A 14,927-nucleotide genomic window follows, 5' to 3' on the forward strand; every position below is an offset into this window, starting at 1 on the left:
GTTAGAATTTCAAAGTATGGTTTGAAGCCAAAGGCCAGACTTTCAATTTACACACTAAAAATTGTTTTAGTTGTTTTCCCGATCCATTCAATGGGTATCTGTGGCTTTTGAGCAGATTAGGTACATTTTACCCAACGTTGGGTTCATTCTTTTGACCCAGAAGATTGGGTCAATTTAATGTAACATTCTTAGAAAATTTGGTGGCAGTGGGAATCGGAGTTCAAATCCCGGTCGGAGAGGTGGTAACACTCTGTTGCAGGGGTTACCAACGTGGTGCCCGCGGGCATCAGGTAGCCCCCAAGGACCAGGTCAGTAGCCCATGAGCCTGTTCCTAAAGTTGCTCACCAGTGATGGGACATTGTGATTATCCAGGAATGTTGTAGAAGTGATTATATGAAAATGTAAACAGTGGCAGGTATTTACAGAAGTAATGTTGCATATTGATACACATGTTTCCTTAATTATTGTGAGAAATAATTAACATGCTCAGTGTATTCATATACTGTAAATGAAAATTCTGAAGTGTGTATCTAACTGGTAGCCCTTCCCACAATCGGTACCCAAGTAGTCGCTCTCAGTTTCAGAAAGGTTGGTGACCCCTGCTCTGTTGGGTCCATAGGCAAAACCCATTACACTGATTCCCAGCCACTACCAGTCCCAAGCCTGGATAAAAATGAGTGGGTTGCTTCAGCAAGGGCATCTGATGTCAAAACTGTCCCAAACATATCATGTGAATGACTCGTTGTGGCGACCCCTCACTGGGGAAAGCTTTTTCATTAGAGAATGTAGGAAGAGAAAAAATAAGCAGAGCTATACTGATAACCTGTTACCCCATTTCTTGGTAGCCTTAACTCCTAAAAATGAGTAGTTTTTATCTCTTGCTGGATCAAAATCTTGAGCCATCATGCTGGGTCAAATCCTCAAGACAATGTGCCTGGGTAGAAACCCATCATTGGCTCAATCTGTAATGGCCAAGCGTCTCGATACTTTGGTCCATTTCAACCTTCACATTGAAATGAATAGATTGATGGAATGGATTGATCCCAATAATTATCTCATTAAGCATTATCCTGCTAATGAACGCTTCCACTTCCATTATGTTCGTCCGGAGCGAAATGTCAACGTGTCCCTTGATGCCGCGTCTCAAAGAAAGCGTCATCTGTGGGGGTGGCAAACTGGAGAAAATCCATTCCCGGAGTGAGCGTTTTGCTGAGGCAGCTAGGCCGCGGTCAGGCCCGGTGGCAGCCACCTCAGATCAATGGAAGCTCTTGGCAGATTCCATTCCAGCACAGTACGCCACCAGCCACTAAACGCTGTGCCACATTATTGTCCGTGTGCAATAAAGAGAATGTGGTTTTAATGCATTGGAGTCAATAAGTTGATCGAACCGCCTAATTACATCCTCAGGTGCCCACGGAGTGAGAGAGGAGCCTCGGTTTGTGACAGCGCGCGCCGGAGAGAGCGTGATCCTGGGGTGCGACGTGTCCCCTCCCCTGGATGGCCAGCAGCCGCCCTACGTGGTGGAATGGTTCAAGTTCGGAGTGCCTATTCCCTTCTTCATCAACTTCCGCTTCTACCCTCCCCATGTGGACCCAGAATACACTGGTGAGCACAGACAGTATAAGCAGCCATTCATTGACACGAAACGTATCATAAGACAAATGTTAATATTATTTTTTTTGTCAAATGTTTTAATGAAAGGGATTTGAACCACATGAAACAGTAGAACAACACATTTTCATTTTCAGTGAAGAAAGCAAATATACTTTACAAGAAAAAAAAAAAAAAGAACCCCCCACCATCTTCTCAAGGTACTCACATTGTTGTCAAAATTGTCATGGAAACCAGGAATAAAGGTCTTTAATAATGAATGGAACCATCGTTTCGTAGGTGGCGGGCAAGTGGTTATGGCTAACAAATTATGGTTTGAAGCCAAGGTTAGGGATTCAATTTTTTTTTCGGTTAGGATTATGGTTTTTAATTAAGGTTTCAAGACAATATTAGGCTCTCAAACAAGGTTTAGGGTTTGTAGCCAATGTTAGGGTCTGTAGTTAGCAAATCTGGTTATCGCCTAACTGCCACAGAGTTCCCGTCTGCATATTTAAACAACCCACGTGGTCCCAGTCCTTCCCTTGTTGGCGACAGCCAATCGGCATCAAGAACGTAATCTTCACATCACATGCAGGCGCCGCACGAGCAGACGCCAAACACAGAAAAATATCAAACAAAAACAACTGACACACACACAGCGTGCTGATTGGTGAAATAAAAAGAATATGGGGCACGTCATTGCATCTGTGGGGCCGCAAGGTACACAACACTATTTTATTTTTTCCTTACTCAGCCGCGTGGCAGGATTGCGGCACCTGCGTGTGACGTGTTTCTCGACGCCGTTTGGCTGTCTGGACCGAAGGGGACCATGTGGGTCGTTTAAATATGCAGACAGGAACTTGGTAGTGGTTAGGCTCTGGTAGTTAGGTTCGAGGGCTCGAGTTTGAAATAATGGTTTGGGTTTTGAATCGGGTTTTCAAGCCAGGGTTAGGGTTTTGAGTTAGGCTTTCAAGACAAGATTAGGGTTTCAAACAAGGGTTAGAGTTTCAAGAAGAGAAATTGAGGTTTAAAGTCAAGGTTATGGTTCGAAAATTGGGTTTTGGATTTCAAATGAAATCTGAAAGCCAGGATTGGGGTTTTGAATAAGGGCTAGAGTTTCAAACAAGGTTACGGTTTGAAATTAGGGGGTGTCAAACAATGAATAAGATTTCAGAATGTGGTTGAAAGCCACGGTTAGAGTTTAGAATAAGACCTTTTAGCCAGGGTTAGTGTTTCAAATGAAGCTTTGAAGCCAAGGTTTGGGTTTGGCATTAGAGTCTCAAGACAAAGTTTGGTTTGAAGCTCGAATTAGGGTTTCAAACAAGGGTTAGGGCTTCAAATTGGAGTTCAAATTCAAAATAGGCCTTGAAGAGTAAGTCAGGATTCTGGTTTTATGTTCAGTTTTCTAAAGCTTTTAAACTAGCTTTTCTAAAATAGGGTTAGGGTTTCAAATTAAAACACATTGCTCCCTTTTTCCTGCCAGGAAAAACAACAGCGTTGAGTGTATTTATCTCAGTTCGTAGACCATTTGAACTCTGTTGCCAACCAAAACAGTAGCACCCATTGAGGCACATAAACATTCACTTAAATGTGGCGTCTTAGCAGTCACAACTTTGCGTGTGTTCATCAGTTGTATACATTCTCAATGTCACAGAATCTAACGAACTTTGATGCAAATCATCCCTAATGAAAAGATCTCTTCCTGCTAAACAATGCACTTTGCGCACCCCCTTGCAGACTACATCATCTCTCCTTCATTTGCACGTGTGGTTGTTCCGTGGCTGTATGGAAACTACAGCATTTAAAAACATCTATTTTTATGCCAACTCAAAGCAAAGATTCTATCAATATTTCAACTGTGCAGCTGTTGAGATTTTTAGCATCTGATTCTCAGACTCTGGGACAAGCTACCGGCCTAAGATGATCATGTATCTTTCAACAACAATGCCCCGGCGTTTGGAGTGATATGTGCGGGGTAAGCCTTGGCCTGTCGATGTGAAATGATGTTTTGAAGTAGCCCAGCTTTGTGGGCTGAATTTTCAAATAGTGACCAAGTTAGTACCGAGCCAATATTGATGTTTACTTATCAGAGTTTTGTGTTTCATGGTAACCACACGCAATGACGAAAACACAAATTCTTCACAATTTGGCATTGCCCATCTGTCTATTTAGTACATGGTTCAAAATGCAATTAGCAATTAGACAAAATGTCTTTGAAGGACCCCTGGGACTGACAAAAATTTGCATCGAACCATAATAACTGTACTGGTGGCCAGTCAATCGTAGGGCATAGGACAAGTTTGTATATGAAGAACACTCGGGAAGGGACAAAATTACCCTAATTATCTGCTTCAAACCAAAATATCAGATTTTTTGTGTCTTTTCGGGCATGTGTTCTTGACATTTTGTTGGTGGATCAGCTCCTTAACCACCCCAAACATCATTTTTTTCAAAAATATGTTCTATGCAGGCTCACTAGTTGAAACAAGGCATTGGGCCTGCATAGAACATATTCTTGAAAAAAATATGTTTGGATTGACTTCCCCCCTTTAGTAAAACTGACTTTGAAGGCTGAATTTTAAAATAATTCTGGGAGGGATTCTACCAAGTTCATTTTTAAAGGTACATTTTGATGTATGCGAAAGCCCTCAAAATGGTGATTTATTTGGCCTAAAATGGTGATTAAGATGCATTGCGGTTAACTTGAGCAGCACCGACTCCCTTGATCTCCAAAAGACACCGCCCACCCCGACACATGCACTTCAATGGCCAGTCCAAAAATAGACCTGACTTTTTTTCCAGACAACCAGCCTTTTTGTCTTCCCCTACAGGACTGCAGTCGCTGCGCCCCTCTCCTCCCCGTGACTCCTTCGAGTTTCTGCAAACAAAACAATGTCCATTTTCCACCCAAGCGACGACGGCGAACCCTCGGTCGCATCTAGTACAGCTCCGCAAAAGCGCGTCGGCAGCCTCGACTCCAAGGAACAGGAAGCGGGTCGTATATTGCGTTTATACATCAAAGTTTGCAAAGATGCTCCATCTCAGAACACTTGTCAGGCCGGCAGAAGCAAACATTTTAGTCTGTCAGGCTGTCAAAGGCGTCCGCGTGAGCAGCGGGCTCGAAGCCGCTAGACAGACAGTTGAGAGGCGGTGGATTTCAGCAGCCTCGCTTTCTTCAACTTCTCCCTTCCCTTGTGATTCGCTCCTGTTTGAATTCCAATTTATCCTCAACTGTGAAGAGGGAGAGGAAAAAACGTGTCAGACTGGACAAGTTGTGTGTGAAACGTATGCCTTCTTTGAGATGGAGGAAGGCTGTTTTTTCACCCGCACAGATACTTTTGGATCAGCTTAAATCATGGCCTCCAGGAATTGATGCTTAGCAGCTGCTCTATTTTCCAGCCAGTTTGCCAATTTCACATGTTTATTTGAGCTGGGAAATAAACTTGTTTGCACTTTATGCTGAGACTTGAGAGGCTGTCACCAGTCTGTGTGTACTCCGATGTGGACCAGACTACACCCTTGATTGGTCGCTTGTCATTCGCAGTCTGGTCTAGCTGACTGTGGACCAAAGGCAGTCTATACCCTAGAATTGTTGCCGGTCAGTCGCAGTCTGTCCTAGCTGGTGGTAGACGAAAGGCAGACTAACCCCGGACTGGTCGGCAATCGACCGCAGTCACTAAGCAGGAATCGATCCCACACTGACCACATGAGAATCATCCCTGTGAATCACCACATGACCAATGAACTAGTCCATGACACGCATGATTTCTTGACAGCTCTTGTCTTGCTTTTCCCATGGGTCCGCAGGTCGAGCCTCCCTGCACGGGAAGGCCTCCCTGCAGATCGAGCCGGTGCGCTCGGAGGACCAGGGCTGGTACGAGTGCCGGGTCCTGATGCTGGAGCAACAGTACGACACCTTCCACAACGGCAGCTGGGTGCACCTCACGGTCAACGGTGAGTCTTCCATCCTCAGCTGGCCCACTCTCTCCACTGAGCCATTAGTATAGCTGCTAATTCCTAAACTTGCCATCTGCATCAACATTACATGTTGTACTAGTTTTTGCACTTATGTTCATGTTGAAAAAATATATATATTTGCCTGGGGCTTTGCACAATCAGGATTTTGGAGCCGATCAGCGAGTTAAGAAAATAAAAAATAAAAAAGATTACCGATCCGTTGATGGACCAATCCTTCCAATCTATTTAAACAACTTGTTTATTTATTGTACAGTCAATCCCCACTATAATTGAGCAAACAATCTGACTGTATACGATGAGAAACCTTGGATTATTAACTCATTCAGTGCCAGCCATGTGCAGCACAGCTAACAAGATTGTGTTTGCTGCAGGGGCGGAGCCATGGGTGGGCCTGGGTGTGCACAGGCCCACCCAAATTCAACAGACTGCCCACACAGTGAGATTCATGATTTGAATTATTATTTTAATTATCTTTTAATTTGCGTTTTGTTGTGTTTTTATTTTTATTTAATATTTAGAACGGCGTAATTGTGGTTGTCTTAGGAAGATCTGAAGTTCTTATTCAGTTTGTCATTTTAGTTGAATATGTGGGAGAAATGTTTAGGCCCACCCAGATTTTTCCAGGCCCACCCATGAGCCACGTTCTGGCTCCGCCTCTGGTTTGCTGTAATGTCTTATTTTGCGGATCCGATCAATGACGTCATTGATCGATTGGCAAATTATGACATTACACCAAATCCATCAATTTTGCTTAAAAAATGCAAAAAATAATCAGATTGGTGTAAAGTCTAACTACTGGTACTGTTCTAATACCTTCTTCTAATACCTCTACTACCACCACTACTACTACTTGTACTACGACCACAACTACTATCATACCAGTTATAAATCATAATAATAATAATATAGCACTGCTTCTAATACTACTACTTGCTACCACCACTACTATAACTAATACTGACTACTACTACCTGTAATAATAATAATTATAATAAAAAAGTAGGATGCTACCACTACTACTACTATTACCTGAAATAATACATTTCAATTTTACACATGGAGCAGGTCAAAGACCACACTCCTCACTTATGAAAAGATTACCTGAGTCCCATGTGAGCAAGCACTGAGCAACGGAAAAAAGGAGAAACCTTGAGCAGACCCAATATTTAATGTAGGTTGGCCTTCTGCTTTGACCACTTGGTTTAGACACAAGAGAAAAAAACAAAACAATAATATAATGATAATTAATAATAATATCAAAATGGCATAATAATCAAGATCAGGCACTTTCTATTATAAATTGGCTCACAAATGTACTTTATAATCCCACTATCATTTTGTTTTGTACTTTCGATTGATTTTTTTCAAAGCACCCGGTCTTTAAAAAAATGTGATAAAAGTCCCAGTGATGTGCATTTTCATGAGACCAGTTAGAGCGAGCCTCCGTTATTGATTGTGGTTTGTTTAAGGCAATTGTGAGATGTCGTCTGAGAGCTATCAAAGTGATGACTGGGTGGGAAAATAACATATCTGCACCTTCGCATTTCCTTGCTAAGCCCTAAGTGCATTCGTCAATTCCATGCAGTGTACTGTTTTATGTGATGAATGCATTTTAGCCATCTTTTCTATCAAGCTGTTTTTTTGAGGTGGGGGTTGTATATGTGTGCGATGCAACAAAAACTGGTTTTCGTGCTGCACTATGCAGCACTTTTCATCAAGTATGGAAAGTTGTTGATTTTTACACAATCTTTCACAGGTCTCTTAACCTCCTGTGTCTTTCACACGTGTATTTCTGGTGTGTGAAATGTGATTATGCATATGTTTTACAGCGGCTTGCAGAGTTCCCCATTTGAATAATGATGACAAGGTGCTGCATGTGGAATAGTACCGGTACTAGGCTGCGGCAACGCCCCGGCCCCCCCCCCCGGAAGCCAAGTTGTCTCCGTCGCGCAACGCTAAGATTAAATGCACAAGCTAGCATCTGTCGTGTACCGCTAATATTAAATGCGCAAGCTAGCAAATGAGTAAAACAAATACATGTGGGGACCACTCAACCCCCTCCCCCCACCCAGCTGACGGTGAAAAGTTACAGGGCCGGGCCACAAACGGTATAGACTTGTATGAACCGGTCCGTGGCAGAAAAAATGGGATCACTGAGGTAGAGGACCGTTTATAAAGCACGTAGCCTTGCATCATAATCACGTCGGAGTGCAACATGCTGATGTGTGTGAAGGCTGCTAATGTTTTTTTTTTTTCCTATGGCGTCGGCATGCATTATATTAATGGCGCCCATTTCTGCGTGAGAGCCTCTGTCCCGCGTGGGGAGTGAATAGGTCAGATTGTTGCGCCTGGCGTCACCTGCGCGCTTTAATGAATGTCTTGTTGTTGTGCGGGCATACTGCACCTCTGTCGCTTTGCCTCATCAGTATTCACGCGCAACATCCTGCTGCAGAGCTCTTCACTGCTGTCAGGCCTTTCAACGGCAACTAATATAATATCACTAATAATGTCATCTACATTCAGACTTTTCCTTGTTCAGATGCTGAGAATCAAGAATTCATAAGTCTATTTTTTGTCGAACTACTTTGTGTATGAATGCAGAGTTCTAACACAAAAGAAACCGGCCGTGGTCAACCCGGGTTTGTTCGGATGTGTGGATTTTGCATATTGCCCCCGTGCTTTGGTGGTTTTTTTTTCAAAAACATACTAGGTTCATTGAAGACTATAAATTGGCCATAGTTCTTAATGTGAGTGTGGATGGGTGTTGGTCAGTATGTGCCAAAAATGGCCTTGATAAAGACAAGAGAAACAGTTTATATTTTGTGAAGCATAATATATGATATATATACTGTATACAGTGTATACAGTTTATTACACTGGTCAACTGCAAATTTTAATAAGGGAGGGCTTCCTTCATCCCTAAATTTATTTTTTACGCTCATTTAAAGAATGTCTTTACCTTTTTTCTAGCACTTTGTGTTTTGAATTTTTTTTTGTTTTTGTTTCATTTTTAGGTTTTACCAATAAAAGATTTTGCAATATGGAATTTACGATGCGTTTTAATTTTTAGCTGACTTCAGAAAAAACTCCATGATGCTGAACCTAACCCTTAATTCATAAATATTACTAAATATATTACACATTATGTTATTGTTATTAGATTATTACTGGGTCATTCCAAGCTAAATCACCCCAAAAATCAGAAAAATTTAACCAAGCAGATTTTAGTCAAAGGCCCATCCCTGGTTCTCCCTTTTCTCAGTTCAAACTCCTGGCCTTCTACTTCAATTAGAAATGAGATTTGAGAAGAAAAAGGCAATAGGGCAGCAGCGATGTCATGGCATAGCCTCAAAACGCTACGATTTGAGTTGGAGACCCCTTAAAGAAAATCTTACAATGTTGGCGTTGGTTCAGAGTGCACACATCAAACAAGTGGTGAGTGCAAGTGGTGTGAGGGAAGCAGGTGCCGTCATTGTCCGCATAGATTTTTGCTTTTTCTCCTGCTCACACATGTGCACGCACGCACAAGGGACACACACACACATACACACTCCTCCTTTGGAGTTCCTGTTTGGTGGCCTTCGCTTCCTGCCAAGCGGACGGCGCATTAGTGCCCACTCAGTGGCAGGTGTCAGATGGCGAGGCCTTGTGCCCGAAAAAGGACAGTGAGGGCAGTCTGCCTCCCTCCTCCTCTTCCTCTTCTTCTTCCTCCTGTCTAGTCTGCCTGGTGCTTCCCTTCGCTGTGCTTTTCATGCATCACTCAGCTTCGCAGACATCAAGACAACACTCACCGTAAGAAAAGAAAAAAACAGACCCCGTGTCATTTTGACCCTAATGGGCAAGATGCAAGCTTATAGCATATCCTTATTAGGCAGTTCTACTGGAATTTATTTTTATCGACCATGGGGAAAATGAATACAGGAGTACCATGACTTACAAGTTTAATTCATTCTGTGACTATGCATGAAACAAATCCCTTATATTTCAAATCATATTTCCCCATTGAAATGAATGTAAATACCATTAATCCGTTCCAGCCATCCACAGTTTTTCAGAGGTGGGTATTCTGTCTGACCGATGGACCGGATCGGTCAATGATGGACTGCTGTTTTTCTGGCGTTAGATGATAGACGAGAACCTTTAGACCAGGTGTCACCAACTCCGGTCCTCGAGGGCACCTGTCCTGCAGGTTTTCAATCTGTCCCTGCTGTAACACACCTGTTAAAATGATCAGGATCGTTATCAGGCTTCTCAAGAGCTTGCTGATGATTGAAAACCTGCAGGAAAGGTACCCTCGAGGACCGGAGTTGGTGACCCCTGCTTTAGACGGACTAAGCATAGACGGAAGTGGATTTTCATCCGTCTGTGTAATCATAACTAACCTGTCCTGTCCTCACAGTCCATTACTTATGGACGCCCGTTTTGCTGAAGAGTGATGGAAACGCAACCCAAATTGCATTGACTGTATTTGTACAGCAGGTGGCGGTATGCACCAAAGATAGAATCATTAGTTTCTCAGGCTGACCATCCCTTGTCCAAACCGCTTAACTAAGAAGTAATATATTACCAGTACCTTTGAATACACAGAGAGTTTTACATATACATCTTTCGTTTTGGAAACAGTGGGGTTAGATCCTAACTAAAAATACCGTTTCACAACCTCCTAACCGTTTATATATCTATATTTTAGATTTTTTTATTTCTTTACTTGAAATAAGTCTTTTCACAAAACCTTTGATTTCTCAGTTTTTTTTCCAGAAACAGGATTTTCAGTCAAACTTGACTACGTTCTACTAAAGATTACTAAAGAATTACAAATACTAGAAGTAAACTTTTTTTCTGATGCAAGAAGAGAGTCTCATCTGTCTTTTGGTAGGTCCCATGTCTATATAGCCATAAAACACAATATTCTGTGGGCCTTCAAAGATGGGTCAAATTCCTGGAAAATGGCTGGCACTCAGGGGCTTAGCTACTCTACGAATGGCTGGCATTTAATGAGTTAATGTCTAAATATGTTGCTGCACTGGTTGTGTTCAAATATCAATTTCTTAAAGGGTTATACATTGGACCCCCACTACTCGCGGGGGAAAGGGACCGGGCCAGCCCACACATCCGTGTATAATTAATCCCCCGTTGAAATGGAAAAAAAAAGATAAAGTTAAAAAATAAAACTAAAAACATTTCTTTTAACTACACCTCTAGTATACGAAAATTATTCGTTGATGGTGGGTTTGTGTGTACCCAGAACTGATCGCCAGTCAGTTGCAGTGAATTGGTGGAGGTCAGCAACATGGACCACTACACTGTCAATGGCCCACCCTCAGAAATGACATTCAAGATGTTCCCCTTGTTTCTCTATGGTCCCGTTCACATTGAAATATTTGAGGTACATGAAGCGAGACGTCACTACTCGAGGGTGAGCGATGCTTCAAAGGACACGTTTGTGTGGGCACAACAATGGGATGCAGACCTCTTTAATGTGTATAATTGATGACGGGCGGGCTGCCGCAAGTAGGATGACGTTGTGACGCTCCGCATACTTTTTTTGGCAGAGCAACTGCAGTGTTTCGCTGTACCTGACACTCGAGTCCCAAGTTGACCGATGTACCCATTGTTGCCGCCACGCTGCGTGTGCCGCTTGTCAACGTGCTCATTCCCGTAAGAGGCAGCGGAATTGGGGTTGGAATTAAAAGTAGAGCGAGAACAACATTCACTGTGGTTACATAATAAAAATGTTGGTCTACAGCTCTTGAGTGTGTGGAGCTTACGTGGGGGTGGCCACGTAGATCCGCCCCTGCATCTTCTTACTTACTAAGTCACAGCAATGGGCATTCCATCCCAGCGACAGAACGGTCCATCTGTCCATCCCGGACGGATGCCCATTTTGGTGACGGAGGACAGAAGACGAAATGTTTTTTAAAAAGGACGGACTAAGTACGGACAATTGGGCTTTCATCCGTCCTTGTAATCATTCCTAACCGGATCAAGTACTGACTGACGTGTTGTATTGGGTTCTTTTAAAAAGAAAGATCACTGTTCTCTTCTGCGATACTACGGCGCCACCATTACTACAGCCTGCATGACACACAGTTTACTCTTTTTCAAGTTCCATGCAGTATTGTACTCACATGCATGGTCTACCCTCTAGTGGACGCCCATTTCACTAACGAGATAAAAGGCGGATAACAATTTTGTTTTGTTCAATAACTGTTAACATTTACTACATACCTTATCCCTTTCCATGCAAAGTATGTCCTTGTCTGGTACTGTCATCATTCATGCTCATGCAAGCGATGCTGTACACTTAAATCTACGACCCGGTCTTTCGTTCTCCTTCTAAAATAACATAGCGTTATTTTGCAATACTTATTTTTATTGCTGATTGTGAGTGCGGTTGTTTGTTTGTCTAAATGTGCCCTGTGATTGGCTGGCAACCAGTTCAGGGTGTACCCCGCCTACTGCCCGACGACAGCTGGGATAGGCTCCAGCACGCCTGCGACCCTTATGAGGACAAGTGGTATGGATAATGGAAATTTATATTGCGAAATAACGCAACAAAAACTGAAAATGTATTGCCCTATAATGCAAAGGTTTGGCAATAAAAAACAATATTATTGCATTGTAACACAATCTTAAATATTTTCGTGATGTCTCCTGGCAAAATGCCATCTTGGGTGACACTTAAAGCGACACTTGGATGAGATTATCATTGGCACTTATATAAAAGGTTTGCATGTAAAAATGACATCAGTACTAAAGTGCCCCCCCCAAATAACTCTGCAGTGATTTAAGGTCTTTTTTTGTGATTACATTTATGACAAATTGGACGGCGTATTGTCGGTTGAGAAAATGGGGCCATTCCTTTTGATATGTTGAAGTGGGCATTAGTAGGGATGTCCACATACATTTTGGTGCCAATTGATCGCCGTTTTTGGACGTTATAAGCAATGAAAGTACAATGATTTCCAATGGAGAGTTTGTAATCGGTTCCTCCCGTGACTCCGGCTGAACAAGGGTAGAACGGTAGGGGGCGCGGCCATTGGCCTAATTAACGAGAGGCATTATTCATGGAGTCACTTATTTCCTAATTTCTCCAAAATGAATGGATAAAATAGAAAATGGCGAATCTTTTCATTTTCCTGATAAAAAAATATATCAAATTAACGTGTTGGTGGAAACATGGCCATCCCGGCCCCACCGTCCCTTTAATCAACCCTTGTAATCAAAAGAATCGACTCCCAATACTCCAAGCTACTAAATGGATGTGAACAGGAAATTAGCCAGCTAATGAGCTTTAAATAATGTCTTTTCTTTTTTTCTCGGGCGGCGGGGGGACGGACTGATGAAATGTAAGGACGGAAGCACTTTAAAAGGATGAGGTCGGACGATTATATTTATGAATAAGGACAGAGGGACGATGACGGAACGGTGCCCAGGTCGCCCAGATGGAGAACAGACCGGCAAAATAGGGTAAAGTGCCCATCTCTGCAATATCGCCTTACTAGCGTCTCCCTGTATATCCAAAGCGATTTTTGTTAGGGTGCGAACTGGAGAGACGGACAGCGTTGTTAGTTAGTGACGCCGTGTGGCAGCTTTTCCAGCAGCAAGTTAGTGGTCCACTTGTAGTCTCTCTTTACAATGAGCACCCTGCCACCATTTATCATCTATATACCGAAATACTCAAAGGAGAAAAAAAAACATATTAAAGTTTATTGGCCCCCCGGGTCGCTGGTGACGAGCTTCTTCTCGGTGGCTGCTGGTGTAGCTTAGGAGGATCAGAGGGTAATGCGAGGACATCCCCGAGAGGCTCCTTTTCAATCTTAAAGAAGTGTGGTGTTTAGGGGAAACCTTTTTTGTTCGTCGGTCATCAAAGCAGTTACTCCAAATATTTAGCTTTTACTCAAAGCTACTTCCTGGTAGGCAACACGTTGATGGTGAACATACTGTAGGCCAGCTTCAAACAGTGGCCAGTTGCCTTCATTCAAAGAAATTGCACACAAATAAACACCTCTTCCAAATAATGCATCCTTCAAGTAAACTCCCAGTACTCTGTGCATTTGTGTAAATAAACGCATCTAAAAAAACAACACCTCTTTCAAATAGATAATTGGTACTCTCTGCAGCTGAGTAAATAAATGCCTCCTTCAATCAACCACCTGGTAGTCTCAGTAGTTGAGTAAAAGGCGTGTCTTACAAAAAAGGGGCCTCCCTCAAATAAACAAAACCTTTGATTTCTCAGTTACAAACAAATTGACACCTTCTTCAAATAAATGGCTGTTACTACCTACAGTTCATTGAATAAATGCCTCCACCAAATGGATGCCTCCTTCAAAAGGCTTGTAAACTCCCTTCCCAAATAATGAATCCTCCAAATAAACCTCCAAATAAACACTTGTTCTCTCTGCAGCTGAGTAAATAAACACAAAATTCAGCAAATAAGACGTTCAAACAAACACTTGGTATTCTATGTAGTTGCGCAAATAAATGCCCCTCCACAAATAGGTGCCTGCTTCAAACAAACATCTACATGAATTTACTCAAATAAGGTCAACATTGACTAAAGGCCTGGTACTCTGAGCAGTTCATTAAAGCGGAAGTCAACCCAAATATTTTTTTTAAAGAATATGTTCTATGCAGGCCCAATAGTTGAAACAAGGCATTCTGATAAATATTGTGCTTGTGGAATAAGAGTTAATCCACCCGACATCACAACTGCTCAGGGTTCAGGAAACGACCAATCACGGTTGACCTGTTTTCTGAAGCTGAGCCATGATTGTTCGTTTTTTGAGCTCGGAGCTAAAAACGGTTAGATTTTGCTGCTTAACTCATATTCCACAAATGCAAAATTGATCAGAATTCTGTGTTTCAAAAAATGGGCCTGCATAGAACATATTCTTGAAAAGATATGATTGGGTTGAGTTCCGCTTTAAATACATTTCCAGCGCAAATAATGAATCATTCAAATAAACACCTGGTTCTCTCTTTAGATGAATAAATAAACACCTCTCCCCAAATAATCCCATCTTTAAACAAAGTCCTGGTAATATCTGCAACTGAAAAAAATAAATGCCTCTCCCCAAATAATGCCTTCTTTAATTAAACAGCTGGTACTCTCTAGAGTAGCGTAAATAAATGCCTTTTATCCAATTAGATGCCTCCTTCAACTAAATGCCTGGTACTATCTGCAGCTGACTAGATACAAGTAAATGCCTCTCCCCCAATAAGATCTGCTTAAATAAATGGCTATTATTCTGTGCAGCTAAGTAAAATGCATCTCCCCAAATCGACACCCGCTACAATAAAAAACGTGCATTATCCTATTTGATCCAGTGTTCGTTGGCCCATTCGGAGACACAATG

General features: G+C 42.3%; 1 protein-coding gene across 3 annotated transcripts in view; it reads left to right on the forward strand.

Moving 5' to 3' along the window:
* The window catches only part of igsf9ba (immunoglobulin superfamily, member 9Ba), a 72,690-nt gene that overhangs the window by 18,208 nt on the left and 39,555 nt on the right, over positions 1–14,927 (forward strand). For all 3 annotated transcript variants that reach the window (XR_015087528.1, XM_086036330.1, XM_086036331.1), the window contains exons 2-3: positions 1,408–1,605; positions 5,398–5,544. Coding sequence is in view for 2 of the 3 variants with exons in the window: in XM_086036330.1 (XP_085892456.1) it covers positions 1,408–1,605; positions 5,398–5,544 (345 nt within the window). In the remaining variant the exon portion in view is untranslated. The remainder of the gene's footprint in view (positions 1–1,407; positions 1,606–5,397; positions 5,545–14,927) is intronic.

The sequence above is a fragment of the Filicampus tigris genome, chromosome 7 (genome assembly GCF_054856515.1).
Source record: "Filicampus tigris isolate MCC_2025a chromosome 7, RoL_Ftig_1.0, whole genome shotgun sequence".
NCBI classification, from domain to species: Eukaryota; Metazoa; Chordata; class Actinopteri; order Syngnathiformes; family Syngnathidae; genus Filicampus; species Filicampus tigris.